Raw genomic sequence first — 25054 nt, forward strand, 5'->3', positions numbered from 1 at the left:
CAACGCGTCCTTCCATAGGGATTACATGGCAACCTGTCACCTCCACTGCATTATATCCGGATCCAAAAGCCGGAAATCCGGCTCAGGCCAGGAAACTATCAGGCCTGAAGTTAGGTGATTGAGTGGACCATTCTTGCAGCTTTATTTTCAAAAGGTGGGCGTGTCCGCAAACAGCTGCAGTTGTTGGGATCTGTGGATCTGCAAGCTGGAGAACACATACCCTGTTATGATGGACATGACTTTACAACTCTCCACCATGAGGCGCGTGCGTGTGCATGCTGTCATCACATGGAAATACATACATAGTGGTGCCCTACATTTCATATATATATATATACCTTTCATGGGTGTGTGAATTGTCCCACAGATTGACCTGGAGGAAAATTACTCACTACTCCAAAGATTATGAGAAAATGTAGGTTAAAGCACTAAAACATAATGCTCATCTTCAAAGGAAGATGCAGATGATTGATAGATGAAGGGAAACAGCTTTGTAAGAATGGCGTCTGACAGAAACTCAGGGTTTTCTAAAGAATACCTAATCTCAGCCAGGTTAGGTTCAATGAATAAGTATCCATAGTAACTGACTCTGAGCTTTGCTTACCTCCTTTTATGTTTCCTTACACTTTACACTTGAGTTTCTGAGAGTGCGCTGTTGGTAGGTGGAATCTCTGAGAGTGGGCTGTTGGTAGGTGGAGTCTCTGAGAGTGCGCTGTTGGTAGGTGGAGTCTCTGAGAGTGTGTTGTTGGTAGGTGGAGTCTCTGAGAGTGCGCTGTTGGTAGGTGGAGATTCTGGGAGTGCGCTGATGGTAGGTGGAGTCTCAGAGTGTGCTGTTGGTAGGTGGAGTCTCTGAGAGTGTGTTGTTGGTAGGTGGAGTCTCTGAGAGTGCGCTGTTGGTAGGTGGAATCTCTGAGAGTGTGCTGTTGGTAGGTGGAGTCTCTGAGAGTGTGTTGTTGGTAGGTGGAGTCTCTGAGAGTGCGCTGTTGGTAGGTGGAGTCTCTGAGAGTGTGTTGTTGGTAGGTGGAGTCTCTGAGAGTGCGCTGTTGGTAGGTGGAGTCTCTGAGAGTGTGTTGTTGGTAGGTGGAGTCTCTGAGAGTGCGTTGTTGGTAGGTGGAGTCTCTGGGAGTGCGCTGATGGTAGGTGGAGTCTCTGAGAGTGTGCTGTTGGTAGGTGGAGTCTCTGAGAGTGCGCTGATGGTAGGTGGAGTCTCAGAGTGTGCTGTTGGTAGGTGGAGTCTCTGAGAGTGCACTGATGGTAGGTGGAGTCTCAGAGTGTGCTGTTGGTAGGTGGAGTCTCTGAGAGTGCACTGACGGTAGGTGGAGTCTCAGAGTGCGCTGTTGGTAGGTGGAGTCTCTGAGAGTGCGCTGATGGTAGGTAGAGTCTCAGAGTGTGCTGATGGTAGGTGAAGTCTCAGAGTGTGCTGTTGGTAGGTGGAGTCTCTGAGAGTGCTGATGGTAGGTGAAGTCTCAGAGTGTGCTGTTGGTAGGTGGAGTCTCAGAGTGTGCTGATGGTAGGTGAAGTCTCAGAGTGTGCTGTTGGTAGGTGGAGTCTCTGAGAGTGCACTGATGGTAGGTGGAGTCTCAGAGTGTGCTGATGGCAGGTGGAGTCTCAGAGTGCGCTGATGGTAGGTGGAGTCTCTGAGAGTGCGCTGATGGTAGGTGGAGTCTCAGAATGTGCTGTTGGTAGGTGGAGTCTCTGTAAATGCTGTTGGTAGGTGGAGCCATTGAGCTCACTATGTCGGTAGGTGGAGCCTCTAAGAATGCGCTGTTGGTAGGTGGAGTCTCAGAGTGTGCTGTTGGTAGGTGGAGTCTCTGAGAGTGCGCTGATGGTAGGTGGAGTCTCAGAGTGTGCTGTTGGTAGGTGGAGTCTCTGAGAGTGTGCTGTTGGTAGGTGGAGTCTCTGAGAGTGCGCTGATGGTAGGTGGAGTCTCAGAGTGTGCTGTTGGTAGGTGGAGTCTCTGAGAGTGCACTGATGGTAGGTGGAGTCTCAGAGTGTGCTGTTGGTAGGTGGAGTCTCTGAGAGTGCACTGACGGTAGGTGGAGTCTCAGAGTGCGCTGTTGGTAGGTGGAGTCTCTGAGAGTGCGCTGATGGTAGGTAGAGTCTCAGAGTGTGCTGATGGTAGGTGAAGTCTCAGAGTGTGCTGTTGGTAGGTGGAGTCTCTGAGAGTGCTGATGGTAGGTGAAGTCTCAGAGTGTGCTGTTGGTAGGTGGAGTCTCAGAGTGTGCTGATGGTAGGTGAAGTCTCAGAGTGTGCTGTTGGTAGGTGGAGTCTCTGAGAGTGCACTGATGGTAGGTGGAGTCTCAGAGTGTGCTGATGGCAGGTGGAGTCTCAGAGTGCGCTGATGGTAGGTGGAGTCTCTGAGAGTGCGCTGATGGTAGGTGGAGTCTCAGAATGTGCTGTTGGTAGGTGGAGTCTCTGTAAATGCTGTTGGTAGGTGGAGCCATTGAGCTCACTATGTCGGTAGGTGGAGCCTCTAAGAATGCGCTGTTGGTAGGTGGAGTCTCAGAGTGTGCTGTTGGTAGGTGGAGTCTCTGAGAGTGCGCTGATGGTAGGTGGAGTCTCAGAGTGTGCTGTTGGTAGGTGGAGTCTCAGAGTGTGCTGTTGGTAGGTGGAGTCTCTGAGAGTGCGCTGATGGTAGGTGGAGTCTCAGAGTGTGCTGTTGGTAGGTGGAGTCTCTGAGAGTGCACTGATGGTAGGTAGAGTCTCAGAATGTGCTGTTGGTAGGTGGAGTCTCTGTAAATGCTGTTGGTAGGTGGAGCCATTGAGCTCACTATGTCAGTAGGTGGAGCCTCTAAGAATGCGCTGTTGGTAGGTGGAGTCTCTGAGAGTACGCTGTTGGTAGGTGGAGTCTCTGAGAGTTCTCTGTCAGTCGGTGGAGCCTCTGAGAATTGCTGTTGGTAGGTGGAGCCATTGAGCTCACTCTGTCGGTAGGTGGAGCCTCTAAGAATGTGCTGTTGGTAGGTGGAGTCTCTGAGAATGTGCTGTTGGTAGGTGGAGTCTCTGAGAGTACGCTGTTGGTAGGTGGAGCCTCTAAGAATGTGCTGTTGGTAGGTGGAGTCTCTGAGAATGTGCTGTTGGTAGGTGGAGTCTCTAGGTGTAGGCTCCACCTACCAACAGATTGTGGGAAGAAAATAAGTAGAAGGTTTTTGGTGTAAACTGGACAAAGCGCAGAAATGGCCGAGGTCACAGGTCAAGGTTATAATCTGTGTCCAATATGAATTAACATTTTGAGGAAATGGCTCACAATGTCATCCTTGCATTGGTCTCATGACCTTTGACATGGGCTGACCTCCAATATCAAATTTAATCACATTTTTAATCTTTCCCAAAGCTCATTGTATTACATGTTTTTGTCTGTTCTTCCCTGACATTTGCAGTGAGTTTGTCATCTCTGAAGTGTGTATGTGAGTGTGTGTGTGTGATGTCACAGACGTGTTCTCAGACTCACGCAGGCAGGTGTTATGGGTGAACATGCGTTGCAGTCTCAGGCAGTCCTGCCACTGGTTCCCACTCCCCTCACAGTTACACCACAGCGACACGCTCGCTGAACTGTTACTGATGTAGTTTGGGGTCATCATGGTGCCTGCAGGGCAGAAAGGTCAAAGCTGATGCTTCTTTTCAAGGTCAGAATTCTCAAGAATTTTATTCAAAGCAAAACGAGAAAATGACCTGCTCAACTGCTTTACTGCACACATACTCTGACATCACAAAGAGAGCAAAGACACTCTGACATCACAAAGAGAGCCAAGATTAAAAAAGACTGACAGTTTGCTGAAGTGTGTCAACTTCCGCCTCTGGAAAAGGTTAAATGTTTCTGCTTCAGTCCCACAAAGAAGGCTAATCATGTACACCTGGGAAGTCAAACCCAGTGCGTGTCTTTGTGTGTTCCAGTTCTTCATGCAGTTGTGTCTGCGGAAGCAACAGACAGGTCTCTCCAATCACAGCTGCTGAAGATTGCTTGTATCACTGTCTTGGTTGTGTCTCTCACTAATCTTTCTTCTTCTTATGCATTCACTCAGCCTTATGGGCCTTTCACACTGAACATGTCGGAAGTGTCAAATGCGTCAAAAATCGGTCTAAAAAAGCATTATTTTCAATGAGATGCGTTGCTTTTTTAGATGCGTCAGAAGCGTCGCGTCAAAAGCCAAGCTAAACCGACGCTTCTGACAGGAGCACGCACTGCCGCGGTCAAAGTTCAACCCAATCCAACTTTCGACGCTCTGACCTGTGACGTACCTTCTCGCTGCCCAATAGCAACGGCGCGTCGGGCCAAAACACGGAAGACTAGCGGCAGAAACCACTGATCTGTACAAAACAGAAACGTGTCAATGTTTTTTTGTTGTTGTTTGTTACCTCAAAATTTCTGATTACTGTTTTAAAAAGTTTGGAACACTTGTAATTAAAATAACTAAATAAATCAATAAATGGTTCTTTAGAAACCTTTCATCTGTAAATTAAAACCACCTGTTATTTCAGTTTAGATAATTTCTTGTTTAACATAAGGAACTTCAGACATTTATTTTTAGACAAATAAAATAACATGGAAATTTGTACATTTTTTAAGTCTGGTAGATTATTTATATCTCATTTCAACCAGAAAAACAGACAATGTAAATAAATACAAATGTTTATTATAAATGCAACAGGAAATAATTTAACAATGACTGCAGTGTGATTGTAAAGTAGGATTTCTGTGACATAAACCTCATGATGAATTTTTTTTAATGGTCATTTCAACTTGTAATTTCGCAAAAATATGTAATTGCCTTTAATGTTGTTATCAGGACAGAGTCATTTCTAAAATATGAATTTGAGCACAATAAGTGGAGAGCTTCTCTCTGTGCAAATGTCTTTGGACTTTGATTTTGTGGACATTTTTAATGATCTGTTCATTTACTCTTAAAATATAAAATGAAACAGCTTTTTTTTAAAAAATAATAAAATACGAGGTCTGTTAGAAAAGTAACGGACCTTTTTATTTTTGCAAAAACTATATGGATTTGAATCATGTGTGATTGCATCAGCCAAGCTTGAACCTTCGTGCGCATGCGTGAGTTTTTTCACGCCTGTCGGTTGCGTCATTCGCCTGTGTGCACGCCTTGTGGGAGGAATGGTCCAGCCCCCTTGTCGGATTTTCATTGTCAGGAAATTGGCTGATTGACTGCCGCTTTGCTTCATCAAATTTTTTTCAGAAAGTGTGACAGACAGCCAAGTGGAAACCATTTGGAAAATTCAGATGACTTTCGGTGAAGATCTTATGGGGATCACACAGATTAAGGACAATTACAACTGGATTAAAGATGGCCCACAGCGGCGGATGGCGCGCCGCGCACCGAGCGGCGATCGACAGGCTCAAACGACCAGATCATTTCCAAAGTGAACGCTTTGTTGATCCGGAAAGTCGTCTGACTACCAGAGAAATGGCAAGACAGCTGGACATAGCACTTTTTCGGCACATTCCACTGTTACAGGAGTTTTTGTAATGGAAAGAGGAGCGGAGAAATTCGCCACGGAGCCACTCATGGCACGGGACGAAAGCACCTCCGTGTTGGTCTCACAGGACAAGCCCTAACATGCCTTTCTGAAAAACTTTTGATGAAGCAAAGCGGCAGTCGATCAGCCAATTTCCTGACAATGAAAATCCGACGAGGGGACTGGACCACTCCTCCCACAAGGCGTGCACACAGGCGAATGACGCAACCGACAGGCGTGAAAAAACTCACGCATGCGCACGAAGGTTCAAGCTTGGCTGATGCAATCACACGATTCACATCCATATAGTTTTTGCAAAAAATAAAAAGGTCCGTTACTTTTCTAACAGACCTCGTAGTTGCTGTTGAAAGAGCCTTTTATTTAGAAGCAGGTGATGTTATGCTGGATTCTCTGGACCAGATGAAGGTCTCTTCTGCAGCTTTGAACTTGCTGAAGAGCAGAGATGTTTTTTTTCGACTGGACTTCGTGGTGTTCAGCTCATCAATGGAAGTTTGGTTGTCTGCACAGCAAATGTTCCTGATTGGGACAAATAAAAATATTTCTTTAAATATAAAGAAACACTAAACAGTTTATATATAAAAAAAGAAGAAAAAAAAAAAACGGAAATAAACTATGGAAAAAAAAGGCCCGAACAAAAGTCTCCGAAAGAAGCTGTAGCTTTATTTGGTAAAAATAAAAAAGACTGAACCATTTACAAATTAAAGCGTTCACTCAGATCAACTGTGCTAAAAGGCTAAGCTAACGTTAGCCGATCAATAAACCTTCACAGCAGTTCAGTAAACATCATGTTTTATTTTTTCATTATTCTCACCTCGATAAAGCTGCAGAACTAAACACGGTTGGCCAAACTGGGACTTCACATATATCCAAAAAGTGGGAGATTTCAGACTGCGTGGGTTTGCTCCATCACCCCGGCTGCCTGCCTCGCTCTGCCCAGTGATGACGCCTGAAGGCCGGCTTGTCCATGAGGGTGGGCCCGCTGTCGCGGTTTGATCGATATCCCACCAAGTCATCAGTCCTCCATCGGTCTGCGTCACTCCGAAAAGTAGCTGAAAAAAGCTTTTCCCAGAAGGATGATGGGAGAATCGTTCTGCTGTTTTTGAAAGCTTTTTTGTGGTTCAGGTGACACACATTCAAGATGGAGATCGCTGAACTTTTTTCAGGTTGTGGAAATGGCCAGAGTGTGACGTAGCAATCTCCGCCCCCTTGCCACTTCCGAAACGAAGCGTCTGGCATCACGCGTTGGTATGTGTTGCATGAAGCTTCCGACGTGTTCAATGTGAAAGACCCTTCAGTCTACACACACTGATCATACTGTGTTAGACTCTTTACAGGCAGGCCCATAATTTATACTCAGTCCCCCCTCATAGTATATATATATATATATATATATATATATATATATATATATATATATATATATATATATACTATGAGGTCTGTTAGAAAAGTATCGGACCTTTTTATTTTTGCAAAAACCTGATGGATTTGAATCACGTGTGCTTGCATCAGCCAACCTTGAACCTACGTGCGCATGCGTGAATTTTTTCACGCCTGTCGATTGCGTCATTTGCTGGCAAGCAGCCTTTGTGTGAGGATGTGTGTTGTGCTCTCAGCGGATTTTCATTGCAAGGAAAAAGACGGAATGACTGGAGCAGCGCTGCATCAAATTTTGACAGAAACTGGGCAACAGCCAGGTGGAAACCATTCGGAAGATTCAGACGGCTTTCGGTGATGATGCTATGGGCATCACACAGATTAAGGAGCGGTACAACCGGTTTAAAGACGGCTGCACAACGGTGGAGAGCGAGCCACGCTCTGGTCGGCCATCAACATGCAGAAATGACCAGATAATTTCCAAAGTGAACGCTGTGGTGATGCCGGACCGTCGTGTGACTATCCAAGAAATTGCGGAAGAGGTGGACATTAGCACTTTTTCGGCACATTCCATTGTGAAGATTTGCCCATGAAAAAAGTGGCGGCGAAATTCATGCCGAAGCTGCTAACGGTGGACCAAAAGCAACTTCGTGTTGAAGTCTCACAGGACAATTCTGTGACATTCCACAATTTCTCGGATAGTCACACGACTGAAAAGCCACCGAAAGCCATCTGAATCTTCCAAATGGTTTCCACCTGGCTGTTGCCCAGTTTCTGGCAAAATTTGATTCAGTAGCGCTGCTCCAGTCGTTCTGTCATTTTCCTTGCAATGAAAATCTGCCGAGAGTACTACACACGTCCTCACACACATGCTGCTTCCCAGCAAATGACGCATCCCTCAAAATTGTACTTACAACACCCCATAATGAATACATGAAAAAAATCTTTTTTCAATTTTTTGCAAATTTCTTAAAACTAAAAACTAAGAAATCACATGTACAATACATGAGTATTCACACCCTTTCTCAATACTTTGTTGGCAGCAGTTACAGCCTCAAGTCTTCTTGAATATGATGCCACAAGGTTGGTGCACTTATCGGGCAGTTTGGTCCATTCCTCTTTGCACCACCTCTCAAGCTCCATCAGGTTGGATGGGGAGTGTCTGTGAAGAGCCATTTTCAGATCTCTCCAGAGATGTTCAATCGGATTCAGGTCTGGGCTGGCTTTACCACTCAAGGACATTCACAGAGTTGTCTTGAAGCCACTCCTTTGAAATCTTGGCGGTGTGCTTAGATAGATGAACCATTGCTGCAATCTGTGGTCAGGAGCGCTCTGGAGCAGGTTTTCATCCAGGATGTCTCTGTACATCACTGCATCTATCTTTCCCTCAATCATCATCATCATCATCATCAATTTTATTTATATAGTGCCAAATCACAACAAACAGTTGCCCCAAGGCGCTTTATATTGTAAGGCAAGGCCATACAATAAGTACGTAAAAACCCCAACGGTCAAAACGACCCCCTGTGAGCAAGCACTTGGCGACAGTGGGAAGGAAAAACCCCCTTTTAACAGGAAGAAACCTCCAGCAGAACCAGGCCCAGGGAGGGGCAGTCCTCTGCTGGGACTGGTTGGGGCTGAGGGAGAGAACCAAGAAAAAAGACATGCTGTGGAGGGGAGCAGAGATCAATCACTAATGATTAAATGCAGAGTGGTGCATACAGAGCAAAAAGAAAAAGAAACACTCAGTGCATCATGGGAACCCCCCAGCAGTCTAAGTCTATAGCAGCATAACTAAGGGATGGTTCAGGGTCACCTGATCCAGCCCTAACTATAAGCTTTAGCAAAAAGGAAAGTTTTAAGCCTAATCTTAAAAGTAGAGAGGGTGTCTGTCTCCCTGATCCGAATTGGGAGCTGGTTCCACAGGAGAGGAGCCTGAAAGCTGAAGGCTCTGCCTCCCATTCTACTCTTACAAACCCTAGGAACTACAAGTAAGCCTGCAGTCTGAGAGCGAAGCGCTCTATTGGGGTGATATGGTACTATGAGGTCCCTAAGATAAGATGGGACCTGATTATTCAAAACCTTATAAGTAAGAAGAAGAATTTTAAATTCTATTCTAGAATTAACAGGAAGCCAATGAAGAGAGGCCAATATGGGTGAGATATGCTCTCTCCTTCTAGTCCCCGTCAGTACTCTAGCTGCAGCATTTTGAATTAACTGAAGGCTTTTCAGGGAACTTTTAGGACAACCTGATAATAATGAATTACAATAGTCCAGCCTAGAGGAAATAAATGCATGAATTAGTTTTTCAGCATCACTCTGAGACAAGACCTTTCTAATTTTAGAGATATTGCGTAAATGCAAAAAAGCACTCCTACATATTTGTTTAATATGCGCTTTGAATGACATATCCTGATCAAAAATGACTCCAAGATTTCTCACAGTATTACTAGAGGTCAAGGTAATGCCATCCAGAGTAAGGATCTGGTTAGGCACCATGTTTCTAAGATTTGTGGGGCCAAGTACAATAACTTCAGTTTTATCTGAGTTTAAAAGCAGGAAATTAGAGGTCATCCATGTCTTTATGTCTGTAAGACAATCCTGCAGTTTAGCTAATTGGTGTGTGTCCTCTGGCTTCATGGATAGATAAAGCTGGGTATCATCTGCGTAACAATGAAAATTTAAGCAATGCCGTCTAATAATACTGCCTAAGGGAAGCATGTATAAAGTGAATAAAATTGGTCCTAGCACAGAACCTTGTGGAACTCCATAATTAACCTTAGTCTGTGAAGAAGATTCCCCATTTACATGAACAAATTGTAATCTATTAGATAAATATGATTCAAACAACCGCAGCGCAGTGCCTTTAATACCTATGGCATGCTCTAATCTCTGTAATAAAATTTTATGGTCAACAGTATCAAAAGCAGTACTGAGGTCTAACAGAACAAGCACAGAGATGAGTCCACTGTCTGAGGCCATAAGAAGATCATTTGTAACCTTCACTAATGCTGTTTCTGTACTATGATGAATTCTAAAACCTGACTGAAACTCTTCAAATAGACCATTCCTCTGCAGATGATCAGTTAGCTGTTTTACAACTACCCTTTCAAGAATTTTTGAAAGAAAAGGAAGGTTGGAGATTGGCCTATAATTAGCTAAGATAGCTGGGTCAAGTGATGGCTTTTTAAGTAATGGTTTAATTACTGCCACCTTAAAAGCCTGTGGTACATAGCCAACTAATAAAGATAGATTGATCATATTAAGATCGATGCATTAAATAATGGTAGGGCTTCCTTGAGCAGCCTGGTAGGAATGGGGTCTAATAGACATGTTGATGGTTTGGATGAAGTAACTAATGAAAATAACTCAGACAGAACAATCTGAGAGAAAGAGTCTAACCAAATACCGGCATCACTGAATGCAGCCAAAGATAACGATACGTCTTTGGGATGGTTATGAGTAATTTTTTTCTCTAATAGTTAAAATTTTTATTAGCAAAGAAAGTCATGAAGTCATTACTAGTTAAAGTTAAAGGAATACTCGGCTCAATAGAGCTCTGACTCTTTGTCAGCCTGGCTACAGTGCTGAAAAGAAACCTGGGGTTGTTCTTATTTTCTTCAATTAGTGATGAGTAGAAAGATGTCCTAGCTTTACAGAGGGCTTTTTTATAGAGCAACAGACTCTTTTTCCAGGCTAAGTGAAGATCTTCTAAATTAGTGAGACGCCATTTCCTCTTCAACTTACGGGTTATCTGCTTTAAGCTGCAAGTTTGTGAGTTATACCACGGAGTCAGGCACTTCTGATTTAAAGCTCTCTTTTTCAGAGGAGCTACAGCATCCAAAGTTGTCTTCAATGAGCATGTAAAACTATTGACGAGATACTCTATCTCACTTACAGAGTTTAGGTAGCTACTCTGCACTGTGTTGGTATATGGCATTAGAGAACATAAAGAAGGAATCATATCCTTAAACCTAGTTACAGCGCTTTCTGAAAGACTTCTAGTGTAATGAAACTTATTCCCCACTGCTGGGTAGTTCATCAGAGTAAATGTAAATGTTATTAAGAAATGATCAGACAGAAGGGAGTTTTCAGGGAATACTGTTAAGTCTTCAATTTCGATACCATAAGTCAGAACAAGATCTAAGATATGATTAAAGTGGTGGGTGGACTCATTTACATTTTGAGCAAAGCCAATTGAGTCTAATAATAGATTAAATGCAGTGTTGAGGCTGTCATTCTCAGCATCTGTGTGGATGTGAAAATCGCCCACTATAATTATCTTATCTGAGCTAAGCACTAAGTCAGACAAAAGGTCTGAAAATTCACAGAGAAACTCACAGTAACGACCAGGAAGACGATAGATAACAACAAATAAAACTGGTTTTTGGGACTTCCAATTTGGATGGACAAGACTAAGAGTCAAGCTTTCAAATGAATTAAAGCTCTGTCTGGGTTTTTGATTAATTAATAAGCTGGAATGGAAGATTGCTGCTAATCCTCGCCCTCGGCCCGTGCTACGAGCGTTCTGGCAGTTAGTGTGACTCGGGGGTGTTGACTCATTTAAACTAACATAATCATCTTGCTGTAACCAGGTTTCTGTAAGGCAGAATAAATCAATATGTTGATCAATTATTATATCATTTACTAACAGGGACTTAGAAGAGAGAGACCTAATGTTTAATAGACCACATTTAACTGTTTTAGTCTGTGGTGCAGTTGAAGGTGCTATATTATTTTTTCTTTTTGAATTTATATGCTTAAATAGATTTTTGCTGGTTATTGGTAGTCTGGGAGCAGGCACCGTCTCTACGGGGATGGGGTAATGAGGGGATGGCAGGGGAAGAGAAGCTGCAGAGAGGTGTGTAAGACTACAACTCTGCTTCCTGGTCCCAATGTTGGGAAAGTGTCGGTACACAGACCCACAACAGGGGGCGCAAAGGAACGGACAATGGAGTAGGTCAAATAACAACACTTTACTGTTGTGAATGTGCACAACAAATACAACAGATTACAACAATAGATCAGAATCAATTCACAAAGGTGTCGTGTGGGCAGGCTCGAAGATAGGAGACACCTGTCCAAAGCAGAACCGGAACCACACGATTTCCTCCGCCACCAGACCCCGGGAATACTGGAGCCGCCAAGTCCCCGAACTCCCAGGTGGCCACTGCCTCCGCGTGTCGGACCTGGTACTGCTGGCGAGGAACAAAAACACAATTAAAGGTGTGCGCGTTTGCACCCAGTAATCCGCACGGCAGGAAAGCTACCTCCACCTCTCGTTGGAAAAAAGGTCTGTTATCACTCACAAAAATCACAAAAGGTTACTGTCAAGCAGTCAGCTGAGAATATTACCTTCCAGATAGAACGATATCTCGGCAAAGAGGTGGAGACGTCGTCCTGCTGATGTACCCCTGCTGATTGGTAACAGCTGTTGCAGGTGATGCGTGACAGCTGTCACCCTAGCTGCTCCTGTGAGGCGGCTGCGCCCTCTGGTGCCTGGAGCCCGCACTCCAGGCAGGGCGCCATCTGGTGGTGGGCCAGCAGTACCTCCTCTTCTGGCGGCCCACACAACACCCAACCCTGGATAGTCACGGTTTGGAGGATTTAAGAGAATTGGCCAGATTTCTAGAAATGAGAGCTGCTCCATCCAAAGTGGGATGGATGCCGTCTCTCCTAACAAGACCAGGTTTTCCCCAGAAACTTTGCCAATTATCTATGAAGCCCACCTCATTTTTTGGACACCACTCAGACAGCCAGCAATTCAAGGAGAACATGCGGCTAAACATGTCACTCCCGGTCTGATTGGAGAGGGGCCCAGAGAAAACTACAGAGTCCGACATTGTTTTTGCAAAGTTACACACCGATTCAATGTTAATTTTAGTGACCTCCGATTGGCGTAACCGGGTGTCATTACTGCCAACGTGAATTACAATCTTACCAAATTTACGCTTAGCCTTAGCCAGCAGTTTCAAATTTCCTTCAATGTCGCCTGCTCTGGCCCCCGGAAGACAATTGACTATGGTTGCTGGTGTCGCTAACTTCACATTTCTCAAAACAGAGTCGCCAATAACCAGAGTTATGTGTGGGTGTGTCGCCGAGTGGGGAAAAATGGTTAGAGATGTGAACGGGTTGGCGGTGTACACGGGGCTTCTGTTTAGGACTACGCTTCCTCCTCACAGTCACCCAGTCGGCCTGCTTTCCCGGCTGCTCGGGATCTGCCAGAGGGGAAACTAACAGCGGCTAAGCTACCTTGGTCCGCACCGACTACAGGGGCCTGGCTAGCTGTAGAATTTTCCACGGTGCGGAGCCAAGTCTCCAATTCGCCCAGCCTGGCCTCCAAAGCTACGAATAAGCTACACTTATTACAAGTACCATTACTGCTAAAGGAGGCTGAGGAATAACTAAACATTTCACACCCAGAGCAGAAAGTGCAGGAGAGACAGGAGAAGCCGCCATGCTAAACCGGCTAAGAGCTAGTAGCTGCGCTAAGCTAGCGGATTCCTAAAAACACACAAAGTGAATAATGTGTAAATAATTTAGAGGTGATTCAGCAGAGGGAGTGCTTTAGTTAAGGCACGTGAAGATTACACTGTGAAGCAAATCATTATCTAGGTAACTAGATCAATCTAACTGCGCAGATTAAACAGCTAACAGATACAGAAAAACACCGCTGTGCTCCGGAACAGGAAGTGATACAATACCGCAGTGAGAGCCAACCACCAGTAGAGGCAAGCAAGAGTTTGACTAGTCTCCCAGTTCCTGCCACTGAAAACATCTCCACAGCATGATGCTACCATCACCATGCTTCACTGTAGGGATGGTGCCTGGTTTCCTCCAAATGTGACACCTGACATTCACACGAAAGAGTTCAATCTTTGTCTCATCAGACCAGAGAATTTTGTTTCTCATGGTCTGAGAGTCCTTCAGGTGCCTTTTGGAAAACTCCAGGTGGGCTGCCATGTGCCTTTTACTAAAGAGTGGCTTCCATCTGGCCACACTACCACACAAGCCTGATTGGTGGATTGCTGCAAAGATGGTTGTCCTTCTGGAATGTTGTCCTCTCTCCACAGAGGAATGCTGGAACTCTGACAGAGTGACCATCAGGTTCTTGGTCACTTCCCTGACTAAGGCCCTTCTCCCTGATTGCTCAGTTCAGATGGGTGGCCAGCTCTACGAAGAGTCCTGGTGGATCTCAATCTCTTCCATTTACAGATGATGGAGGCCACTGTCCTCATTGAGACCTTTAAAGCAGCAGAAATGTTTCTGTACCCTTCCCCAGATTTGTGTCTCAAGACAATCCTGTCTCGGAGGTCTACAGACAATTCCTCTGAGTTCATGCTTGGTTTGTGCTCTGACATGCACTGTCAACTGTGGGCCCTTATATGTAGACAGGTGTGTACCTTTCCAATCATGTCAATCAACGGAATTTACGTAAAGTGACAGTGCAGGGTTGTACCCATGTGGGTTTATGATCTGTGACACTCTGTTTTGCACATTACGGTAATTAATGCAGTAAAGGTTTTGGTCATCATCATTGCAGTTGGGGGAACCTGACATGACATGGTGTTGGAAGTGGCCTGCCTTGAGTGATGGAGCGGTGAAGAGGTCTCCGTGTCTAGTGAGTTAGCTTTAGCTTACAGATCTTGTTTGCTGGCATGGAGACTGAAGGATCTTCGAGCATGAATCGACTGGCCACAGTAGCACCCCCCGACGGTGATATTTACTATCAACCCTGGAACTTTTCAACTTTTCAAAGCCACGGGACTGAGAGAAGTGGAACAGGGGGTCTGAGTGTGTCAGACTGTGAAAATAGCCTGAATAACTCATCTAAAGCTAACCAGTTAAACATGCTGGTGTACTGCATGGGGGATGAGCCTGATGATGTGCTGAAAGACCTTGATTTGTCATCCGCACAGCAGTAGCAGTACGGAGCAGTCAGAGGAGGCTTTGAAGCATACTTTGTTCTGAAAAGGAATGTTATTTATGAGTGAGCCACGTTTTGCAAGAGAGTGCAGCTGCCTGTGGAACAGTGGATTCCATCATGGCCCTGTATGTGCTGGCAAAAAACTGTGAGTATGGATGAAATTACAGGATAAAATTTTGAAACACAGGTTGGTGATGGGTCTTAAGGATTTGTCTCTCTTAGAGACAACGCTTCTTGATAGAGGCCTTACCCTCAAAAAGCATGAAGAATGGCACAGCAGTCTGAAGAGATAAAGAGGCAGCAGTCTGACCTGTGGGGAGATGTGTTTGACAGTAGGGATTGTTTGGATGCTGTGCACATTGTTGGGAACCAGTACAAACGTAATGTTAGGAAAGAGGCATTGGGACGGATAAAAGCTATAACCACTGTGCAGGGAAGGGCAGAGCACAGATCATGTCCAAAATTGGGAAATTGTCTTTTCATCCACCAGTCCAGTCATATTATCTTATCAGACCAGAGTGAGAGCCATGATTTTGCCAATGATGTCACATTTTTTAGGTTGTTATCAGTGACATGTATGCTCAGGGGCCAGTGTTCTTTTATGTGGACCATGTCTTGTTGAGGTTCTCCACAACTGCAGCTACTATCCATTTGTAGTCCCCACCTCACCATATTTTTCCTTGTTTTACGTATTATAGTGCTGCGTACCATTATAAGCTCATCTGTTTGGCAAAGGAAATAAGTGCCAGAGGTCACATCTGACAGTGAGAGGGATCATCGCATCTCATGAGACAGCTACCCCAGCCAATAAGGTGCTGTCTACCCATGGCCTGTTTGTTCCACTGGGTGCATGAAGCTTAGAGTAAACCTCAAAAGACAGACCTCAAATTCCGCACCAGACAACATGAACAAAAGAAGAAAGAAGACTCCAGCCCTTTGTTTTGCAAGATGGAACATCAGGACCATGTGCCCTGGCCTCTCTGCTGATGTGCAGCAAAATAACGATGCCCACAAAACTGCTGTCATTGACAGGGAACTCTCATGACTAAATGTTGACATTGTAGACAGTGGTACCATCAAGGAACAGCACCCAACAGCACTGTTGGGAAGGCCTTCACCCATGTTGCCTTAGCGCATCTACAACCCCAATTACAATGAAGTTGGGATGTTGTATGAAATGTAAATAAAAACAAAATACAATGATTTTCAAATCCTCTTCAATCTATATTCATTTGAATCCACCACAAAGACAAGATATTTAATTTTCAAACTAATAGACTTTTTTGTTTTTGTGCAAATATTTACTCATTTTGAAATGGATGCCTGCAACGCATTTCAAAAAAGCTGGGACAGTGGCAACAAAGACTGGGAAAGTTGATGAATGCTCAAAGAACATCTGTTTGGAACATTCCACAGGTGAACAGATTAATTGGAAACAGGTGAGTGTCATGATTGGGTATAAAAGGAGCATCCCCAAAAGGCTCAGCCATTCACAAGCAAAGATGGGGCGAGAATCACCACTTTGTGAACAAATGTGTGAAAAAATAGTGCAACAGTTTAAGAACAATGCCTCTCAACATTCAATTGCAAGAAATTTGCCAAAAACCAACATTAAAAACCGACATCATTGTGTAAAGGATCTTGCTGCGTGGGCTCAGAAATAATTCAGAAAACCATTGTCAGTTAACACTTTGTCGCTACATCTACAAGTGCAAGTTAAAACTCTACCATGCAAAGCAAAAGCCATACATCAACAATATCCAGAAATGCCGCTACCTTCCCTAGGCCTGAGCTCATTTGAAATGGACAGACGCAAAGTGGAAAAGTGTGCTGTGGTCTGATGAGACCACATTTCATATTGTTTTTGTTTCTTCAGGCTCCTCTCCTGTGGAACCAGCTCCCAATTCAGATCAGGGAGACAGATACCCTCTCTACTTTTAAGATTAGGCTTAAAACTTTCCTTTTCGCTAAGGCTTATAGTTAGGGCTGGATCGGGTGACCCTGGACCATCCCTTGGTTATGCTGCTTTAGACGTAGATTGTGGGGGGGTTCCCATGATGCACTGTTTCTTTCTCTTTTTGCTCCGTATGCATCACTCTGCATTTAATCATTAGTGATCGATCTCTGCCCCCCTTCACGGCATGTCTTTTTCCTGGTTTTTTCCCTCAGCCCCAACCAGTCTCAGCAGAAGACTGCCCCTCCCTGAGCCTGGTTCTGCTGGAGGTTTCTTCCTGTTAAAAGGGAGTTTTTCCTTCCCACTGTTGCCAAGTGCTTGCTCATAGGGGTCGTTTTGATCGTTGGGGTTTTTTATAATTATTGTATGGCCTTGCCTTACAATATGGAGCGCCTTGGGGCAACTGTTTGTTGTGATTTGGCGCTATATAAGAAAAAAGTTGATTGGTTGATTGATTGATACATCATGGACGTCGTGTCCTCCGGACAAAAGAGGAAAAAGACCATCCAGATTGTTACCTGCGCCAAGTTCAAAAGCCAGCATCTGTGATGGTATGGGGGTGTGTTAGTGTCCATGGCATGGGCAACTTACACATCTGTGATGGCACCATCAATGCTGAAAGGTACTTCCAGGTTTTGGAGCAACACATGCTGCCATCCAAGCAACGTCTTTTTCAGGGACGTCCCTGCTTGTTTCAGCAAGACAATGCCAAGCCATATTCTGTATGTGTTACAACAGCGTGGCTTCATAGTAAAAGAGTGCGGGTACTGGACTGGCCTGCCTGCAGTCCAGACCTGTCACCCATTGAAAATGTGTGGCACATTATGAAATATGTGCCACACAGAGACCCTGGACTGTTGAACAACTGAAGTCGTACATCAAGCAAGAATAGGAAATAGGAATCCCAACCTACAAAGCTTCAACAATTAGTGTCCTCAGTTCCCAAACGCTTATTGAGTGTTGTTAGAAGGAAAGGTGATGTAACACAGTGGTAAACATACCACTGTTTTTTGAAATGAGTTGCAGCATCCATTTCACAATGAGCAAATATGTGCACAAAACAATAAAGTTTATCAGTTTGAACATTAAATATACTGTCTTTGTGGTGTATTCAATTGAATATACTGTAGGTTGAAGAGGATTTCCAAATCATTGTATTCTGTTTTTATTTACATTTTACACAACGTCCCAACTTCATTGGAACTGAGGTTGTACAGACCTTGACCTTGCGTATTTACCCAGAGTCCCAGTGTGGCTTTCAAGCTGGGAGGTCTACCATGGACAGGATCTTTCATTCAATCCGCCAGCTGCAGAAGTGTCAAGAGCAGCAAACTCCACTCTACATTGCCTTCAATGACCTGACCAAGGCTTTCAGTCAAAAGTGGACTCTTCAAGCTACTGCAGAAGATCGGCCATCCCTCAAAAGTCCTAGCAGTGGTCTTGTCGTTTTATCGGAACATGCACAGTACAATTTACTTCAATGGCACAACATCAGAGGCTGGGCGAATTGGAGACTCGGCTCCGCACCGTGGAAAATTCTACAGCTAGCCAGGCCCCTGTAGTCGGTGCGGACCAAGGTAGCTTAGCCGCCATTAGTTTCCCTCTGGCAGATCCCGAGCAGCCGGGAAAGCAGGCCGACTGGGTGACTGTGAGGAGGAAGCGTAGCCCTAAACAGAAGCCCCATGTACACCGCCAACCCGTTCACATTTCTAACCGTTTTTCCACACTCGGCGACACACCCGCCGAAGAACAAACTCTGGTTATTGGCGACTCTGTTTTGAGAAATGTGAAGTTAGCGACACCAGCAACCATAGTCAATTGTCTTCCGGGGGCCAGAGCAGGCGACATTGAAGGAAATTTGAAACTGCTGGCTAAGGCTAAGCGTAAATTTGGTAAGATTGTAATTCACGTTGGCAGTAATGACACCCGGTTACGACAATCGGAGGTCACTAAAATCGGTGTGTAACTTTGCAAAAACAATGTCGGACTCTGTAGTTTTCTCTGGGCCCCTCCCCAATCGAACCGGGAGTGACATGTTTAGCCGCATGTTCTCCTTGAATTGCTGGCTGTCTGAGTGGTGTCCAAAAAATGAGGTGGGCTTCATAGATAATTGGCAAAGCTTCTGGGAAAACCTGGTCTTGTTAGGAGAGACGGCATCCATCCCACTTTGGATGGAGCAGCTCTCATTTCTAGAAATCTGGCCAATTTTATTAAATCCTCCAAACCGTGACTATCCAGGGTTGGGACCAGGAAGCAGAGTTGTAGTCTTACACACCTCTCTGCAGCTTCTCTCCCCCTGCCATCCCCTCATTACCCCATCCACGTAGAGACAGTGCCTGCTCCCAGACCACCAATAACCAGCAAAAATCTATTTAAGCATAAAAATTCAAAAAGAAAAAATAATATAGCACCTTCAACTGCACTACAGACTAAAACAGTTAAATGTGGTCTATTAAACATTAGGTCTCTCTCTTCTAAGTCCCTGTTAGTAAATGATATAATAATTGATCAACATATTGATTTATTCTGCCTTACAGAAACCTGGTTACAGCAGGATGAATATGTTAGTTTAAATGAGTCAACACCCCCGAGTCACACTAACTGCCAGAATGCTCGTAGCACGGGCCGAGGCGGAAGATTAGCAGCAATCTTCCATTCCAGCTTATTAATTAATCAAAAACCCAGACAGAGCTTTAATTCATTTGAAAGCTTGACTCTTAGTCTTGTCCATCCAAATTGGAAGTCCCAAAAACCAGTTTTATTTGTTGTTATCTATCATCCTCCTGGTCGTTACTGTGAGTTTCTCTGTGAATTTTCAGAACTTTTGTCTGACTTAGTGCTTAGCTCAGATAAGATAATTATAGTGGGCGATTTTAACATCCACACAGATGCTGAGAATGACACTGCATTTAATCTATTATTAGACTTTACTTACGTTTCATTACACTAGAAGTCTTTCAGAAAGCGCTGTAACTAGGTTTAAGGATATGTTTCCTTCTTTATGTTCTCTAATGCCATATACCAACACAGTGCAGTGTAACTACCTAAACTCTGTAAGTGAGATAGAGTATCTCGTCAATAGTTTTACATCCTCATTGAAGACAACTTTGGATGCTGTAGCTCCTCTGAAAAAGAGAGCTTTAAATCAGAAGTGCCTGACTCCGTGGTATAACTCACAAACTCGCAGCTTAAAGCAGATAACCTGTAAGTTGGAGAGGAAATGGCATCTCACTAATTTAGAAGATCTTCACTTAGCCTGGTAAAAGAGTCTGTTGCTCTATAAAAAAGCCCTCCGTAAAGCTAGGGCATCTTACTACTCATCACTAATTGAAGAAAATAAGAACAACCCCAGGTTTCTTTTCAGCACTGTAGCCAGGCTGACAAAGAGTCAGAGCTCTATTGAGCCGAGTATTCCTTTAACTTTAACTAGTAATGACTTCATGACTTTCTTTGCTAATAAAATTTTAACTATTAGAGAAAAAATTACTCATAGCCATCCCAAAGACGTATCGTTATCTTTGGCTGCTTTCAGTGATGCCGGTATTTGGTTAGACTCTTTCTCTCAGATTGTTCTGTCTGAGTTATTTTCATTAGTTACTTCATCCAAACCATCAACATGTCTATTAGACCCCATTCCTACCAGGCTGCTCAAGGAAGCCCTACCATTATTTAATGCTTCGATCTTAAATATGATCAATCTATCTTTATTAGTTGGCTATGTACCACAGGCTTTTAAGGTGGCAGTAATTAAACCATTACTTAAAAAGCCATCACTTGACCCAGCTATCTTAGCTAATTATAGGCCAATCTCCAACCTTCCTTTTCTCTCAAAAATTCTTGAAAGGGTAGTTGTAAAACAGCTAACTGATCATCTGCAGAGGAATGGTCTATTTGAAGAGTTTCAGTCAGGTTTGAGAATTCATCATAGTACAGAAACAGCATTAGTGAAGGTTACAAATGATCTTCTTATGGCCTCAGACAGTGGACTCATCTCTGTGCTTGTTCTGTTAGACCTCAGTGCTGCTTTTGATACGGTTGACCATAAAATTTTATTACAGAGATTAGAGCATGCCATAAGTATTAAAGGCACTGTGCTGCGGTGGTTTGAATCATATTTATCTAATAGATTACAATTTGTTCATGTAAATGGGGAATCTTCTTCACAGACTAAGGTTAATTATGGAGTTCCACAAGGTTCTGTGCTAGGACCAATTTTATTCACTTTATACATGCTTCCCTTAGGCAGTATTATTAGACAGCATTGCTTAAATTTTCATTGTTACGCAGATGATACCCAGCTTTATCTATCCATGAAGCCAGAGGACACACACTAATTAGCTAAACTGCAGGATTGTCTTACAGACATAAGGACATGGATGACCTCTAATTTCCTGCTTTTAAACTCAGATAAAACTGAAGTTATTGTACTTGGCCCCACAAATCTTAGAAACATGGTGTCTAACCAGATCCCTACTCTGGATGGCATTACCCTGACCTCTAGTAATACTGTGAGAAATCTTGGAGTCAGTTTTGATCAGGATATGTCATTCAAAGCTCATATTAAACAAATATGTAAGACTGCTTTTTTGCATTTACGCAATATCTCTAAAATTAGAAAGGTCTTGTCTCAGAGTGATGCTGAAAAACTAATTCATGCATTTATTTCCTCTAGGCTGGACTATTGTAATTCATTATTATCAGGTTGTCCTAAAAGTTCCCTGAAAAGCCTTCAGTTAATTCAAAATGCTGCAGCTAGAGTAATGACGGGGACTAGAAGGAGAGAGCATATCTCACCCATATTGGCCTCTCTTCATTGGCTTCCTGTTAATTCTAGAATAGAATTTAAAATTCTTCTTCTTACTTATAAGGTTTTGAATAATCAGGTCCCATCTTATCTTAGGGACCTCATAGTACCATATCACCCCAATAGAGCGCTTCGCTCTCAGACTGCAGGCTTACTTGTAGTTCCTAGGGTTTGTAAGAGTAGCTTTCAGGCTCCTCTCCTGTGGAACCAGCTCCCAGTTCGGATCAGGGAGACAGACACCCTCTCTACTTTTAAGATTAGGCTTAAAACTTTCCTTTTTGCTAAAGCTTATAGTTATGGCTGGATCAGGTGACCCTGAACCATCCCTTAGTTATGCTGCTATAGACTTAGACTGCTGGGGGGTTCCCATAATGCACTGAGTGTTTCTTTCTCTTTTTGCTCTGTATGCACCACTCTGCATTTAATCATTAGTGATTGATCTCTGCTCCCCTCCACAGCATGTCTTTTTCCTGGTTCTCTCCCTCAGCCCCAACCAGTCCCAGCAGAAGACTGCCCCTCCCTGAGCCTGGTTCTGCTGGAGGTTTCTTCCTGTTAAAAGGGAGTTTTTCCTTCCCACTGTCGCCAAGTGCTTGCTCACAGGGGGTCGTTTTGACCGTTGGGGTTTTTCTGTGATTATTGTATGGCTTTTGCCTTGCAATATAAAGCGCCTTGGGGCAACTGTTGTGATTTGGCGCTATATAAATAAAATTGATTTGATTTGATTTGATTTGGAAATTCCAAAAAGATCTGGCAAAGTTTAAATAAATTAACGGGGAAGGATAAAAAAGCAAAACAAGAAATTGAGCTAAAAATATTTAAAAATAAAAATATTATATCAATATTGCTGTGACTGATCCAGATCTATTGACAAATGAATTTAATAATTATTTCCTTAATTCTGTGAGGGAAATAAGTGAATTATTTCCATCTCCTTATCTCAAACCAAGGTCCATTGATCTCACACAGCCTGTTTTTAATTTACATGAAATAAAAGGGCTGGAAGTGTCCAAAATTATTGGTTCACTAAAAAATTTGAAAGCTAAAGACATTCATGGACTAGACACTCATCTCCTAAAATTATGCAAAGAGTCCCTTATTGCACCAATAACACACATGGTTAATTTATCACTTAAACAGAGAGTTGTCCCATCGTCCTGGAAACTGGCCACAGTCACCCCAATCTTTAAATCTGGTGACAGTTCAAATATATCCAATTATCAACCAATCTGTATACTTCCAGTCATTTCCAAGGTTGTTGAGAGATGGGTAGCAAATATTATAAATGACCATTTAAATTATAGTCCCTTTAATCTACATCCTATGCAATTTGGGTTCAGAGCAAACCACTCCACTGAATCAGCAAACAGCTTCTTTATAGAAAAGGTGAAAAGTAAATTGGATATACGAGGGCTGTCTGTAAAGTATAGGTCCTTTTTATTTTTTTCAAAAACTATATGGATTTCATTCATATGTTTTTACGTCAGACATGCTTGAACCCTCGTGCGCATGCGTGAGTTTTTCCACGCCTGTCGGTGACGTCATTCGCCTGTGAGCACTCCTTGTGGGAGGAGTCGTCCAGCCCCTCGTCGGAATGCCAACGCGACGCGGCGGCACAGGAAAAACACCTCCGTGTTGATAACCATTTGTTAAAATCCAGTTGGCTTTTGATGGCTTTCAGTGGAGTGAGTATATGAGAAATTGTTTATCAGCTGGAGATGTTCCAACTTGTCCTTAAGGCTTCCAACAGAGGTGTTTTTCCTGTGGCAGAGCGTCGCGGCAGCTGCGAGCCGACGCTGCAATCCGCCCGCACGTCTTTCATTAAAAAAATCTCCTTTAACAGTGGAATATCCGGATAAAATGCTGAAACCGACTTCTTCTGAAACTTCTCTGTTCTCTCACAACGTCCTGGATCAATAGAGCCTGAAATGTGGAGGTTTTCAGCTTGAAACAGGCTGATGACGCTGCCTGAGAGCGCTGCGCGACGTCTCACACCGTGAAAAGTCCTTAAAGCAACAGAATCACCTCAAAATCTCTCATCAGCTGTTAAAATTTTCACTGAAGACCAGCTTAATTTTTCGAACCATGTCCACTTCGATGTGTCTCACAGGTTTAGAAAAAATTTTGATCAAACAAAGCGCCAGTCTCTCAGCAACTTCTCAGACAAAGGAATTCCGACGAGGGGCTGGACGACTCCTCCCACAAGGAGTGCTCACAGGCGAATGACGTCACCGACAGGCGTGGAAAAACTCACGCATGCGCACGAGGGTTCAAGCATGTCTGACGTAAAAACATATGAATGAAATCCATATAGTTTTTGAAAAAAATAAAAAAGGACCTATACTTTACGGACAGACCTCGTATATATCCTTGTGTTGGTGCAGTGTTCCTTGACCTTAAAAAGGTTTTCGACACTGTTAACCATGAAATTCTTCTAACAAAATTAACACACTTCAATTTTTCGCCAGTGTAAAATCATCGGTCATGGATGTCTCTGTTGGTGTGCCGCAAGGATCAATACTTGGTTCTCTGTTATTCTCCCTGTACATAAATGATCTTCCCAAAATATGTAATAACATGAATTTCCAAATGTATGCAGATGATGCTGTAATTTATACTCATGCAAGGAGCGTTAAAAAGGCAGCTTTTATTCTGACCTCAGCCATGGAGCAAGTAAATGACTGGCTTTTTAAATCATGTTTGCTTCTCAATTCCAAAAAAATGGTCTGTTTGATGTTCTCAAAGCAATAAAAAGAAATAAAAAGTTCCAGAGTATTCTTGAGAGGAGAAGAATTACAACTTGTCACAGAATTCAAGTACCTCGGCGTGATACTTGATTCCACTTTGTCCTTCAAAAATCATATTAAAAACTTGCCAATACTGTCAAATTTAACCTTAAAAATTTTAAACAAATCAGGTCTTTTCTAACACTTGGTGCTGCCAGAATGTTTCTCCATTCATTGATTTGATCTCATATTGAATATTGCATTACAAGTTGGTCTCTCACCACAGTTACCAGTTTGAAATTAATTGAATCACTGTACAAAAAATCTCTTAAAGTTTTTGACCGAAAACCTAATTCTTTTCATGTATGTAATATTTTAAACAAGTACAATCTTTTCAATTTTGAAAATTTGATAAATTTTAAGTATGTATGCTTCATTTATAAAGCACTACATGGACTAGCCCCACCTCCAGTGTCTACCTTATTTAAACCTAAGATTTCAAGTGACCTGAGAACTAGGGCCTCCTCCAGAGTAGACTGTGAGGTCCCCCACAGGAGAACAACTTTTGGACAGAACTGTTGTGTGGGCCGCCAGAACAGGAGGTACTGCTGGCCCACCACCAGAGGGCGCCCTGCCTGAAGTGCGGGCTTCAGGCACGAGAGGGCACTGCCGCCACGGACACAGCCGGGAGTGACAGCTGTCACACATTAATTCCTGACAGCTGTCACTCATTCTTCATCATCCCACTCCATAAAACCCAGACGTCATCTCCACCT

At 43.5% G+C, this 25054-nt stretch overlaps 1 protein-coding gene across 1 annotated transcript in view; it reads right to left on the reverse strand.

The window, feature by feature from the left end:
- The window catches only part of LOC117519738 (GDNF family receptor alpha-4-like), a 244007-nt gene that overhangs the window by 148111 nt on the left and 70842 nt on the right, over positions 1-25054 (reverse strand). The window contains exon 5 of the mRNA XM_034180984.1: positions 3449-3583. Coding sequence (XP_034036875.1) covers positions 3449-3583 — 135 coding nt within the window. The remainder of the gene's footprint in view (positions 1-3448; positions 3584-25054) is intronic.

Source organism: Thalassophryne amazonica, chromosome 11, assembly GCF_902500255.1.
Source record: "Thalassophryne amazonica chromosome 11, fThaAma1.1, whole genome shotgun sequence".
In the NCBI taxonomy this organism is placed as follows: domain Eukaryota; kingdom Metazoa; phylum Chordata; class Actinopteri; order Batrachoidiformes; family Batrachoididae; genus Thalassophryne; species Thalassophryne amazonica.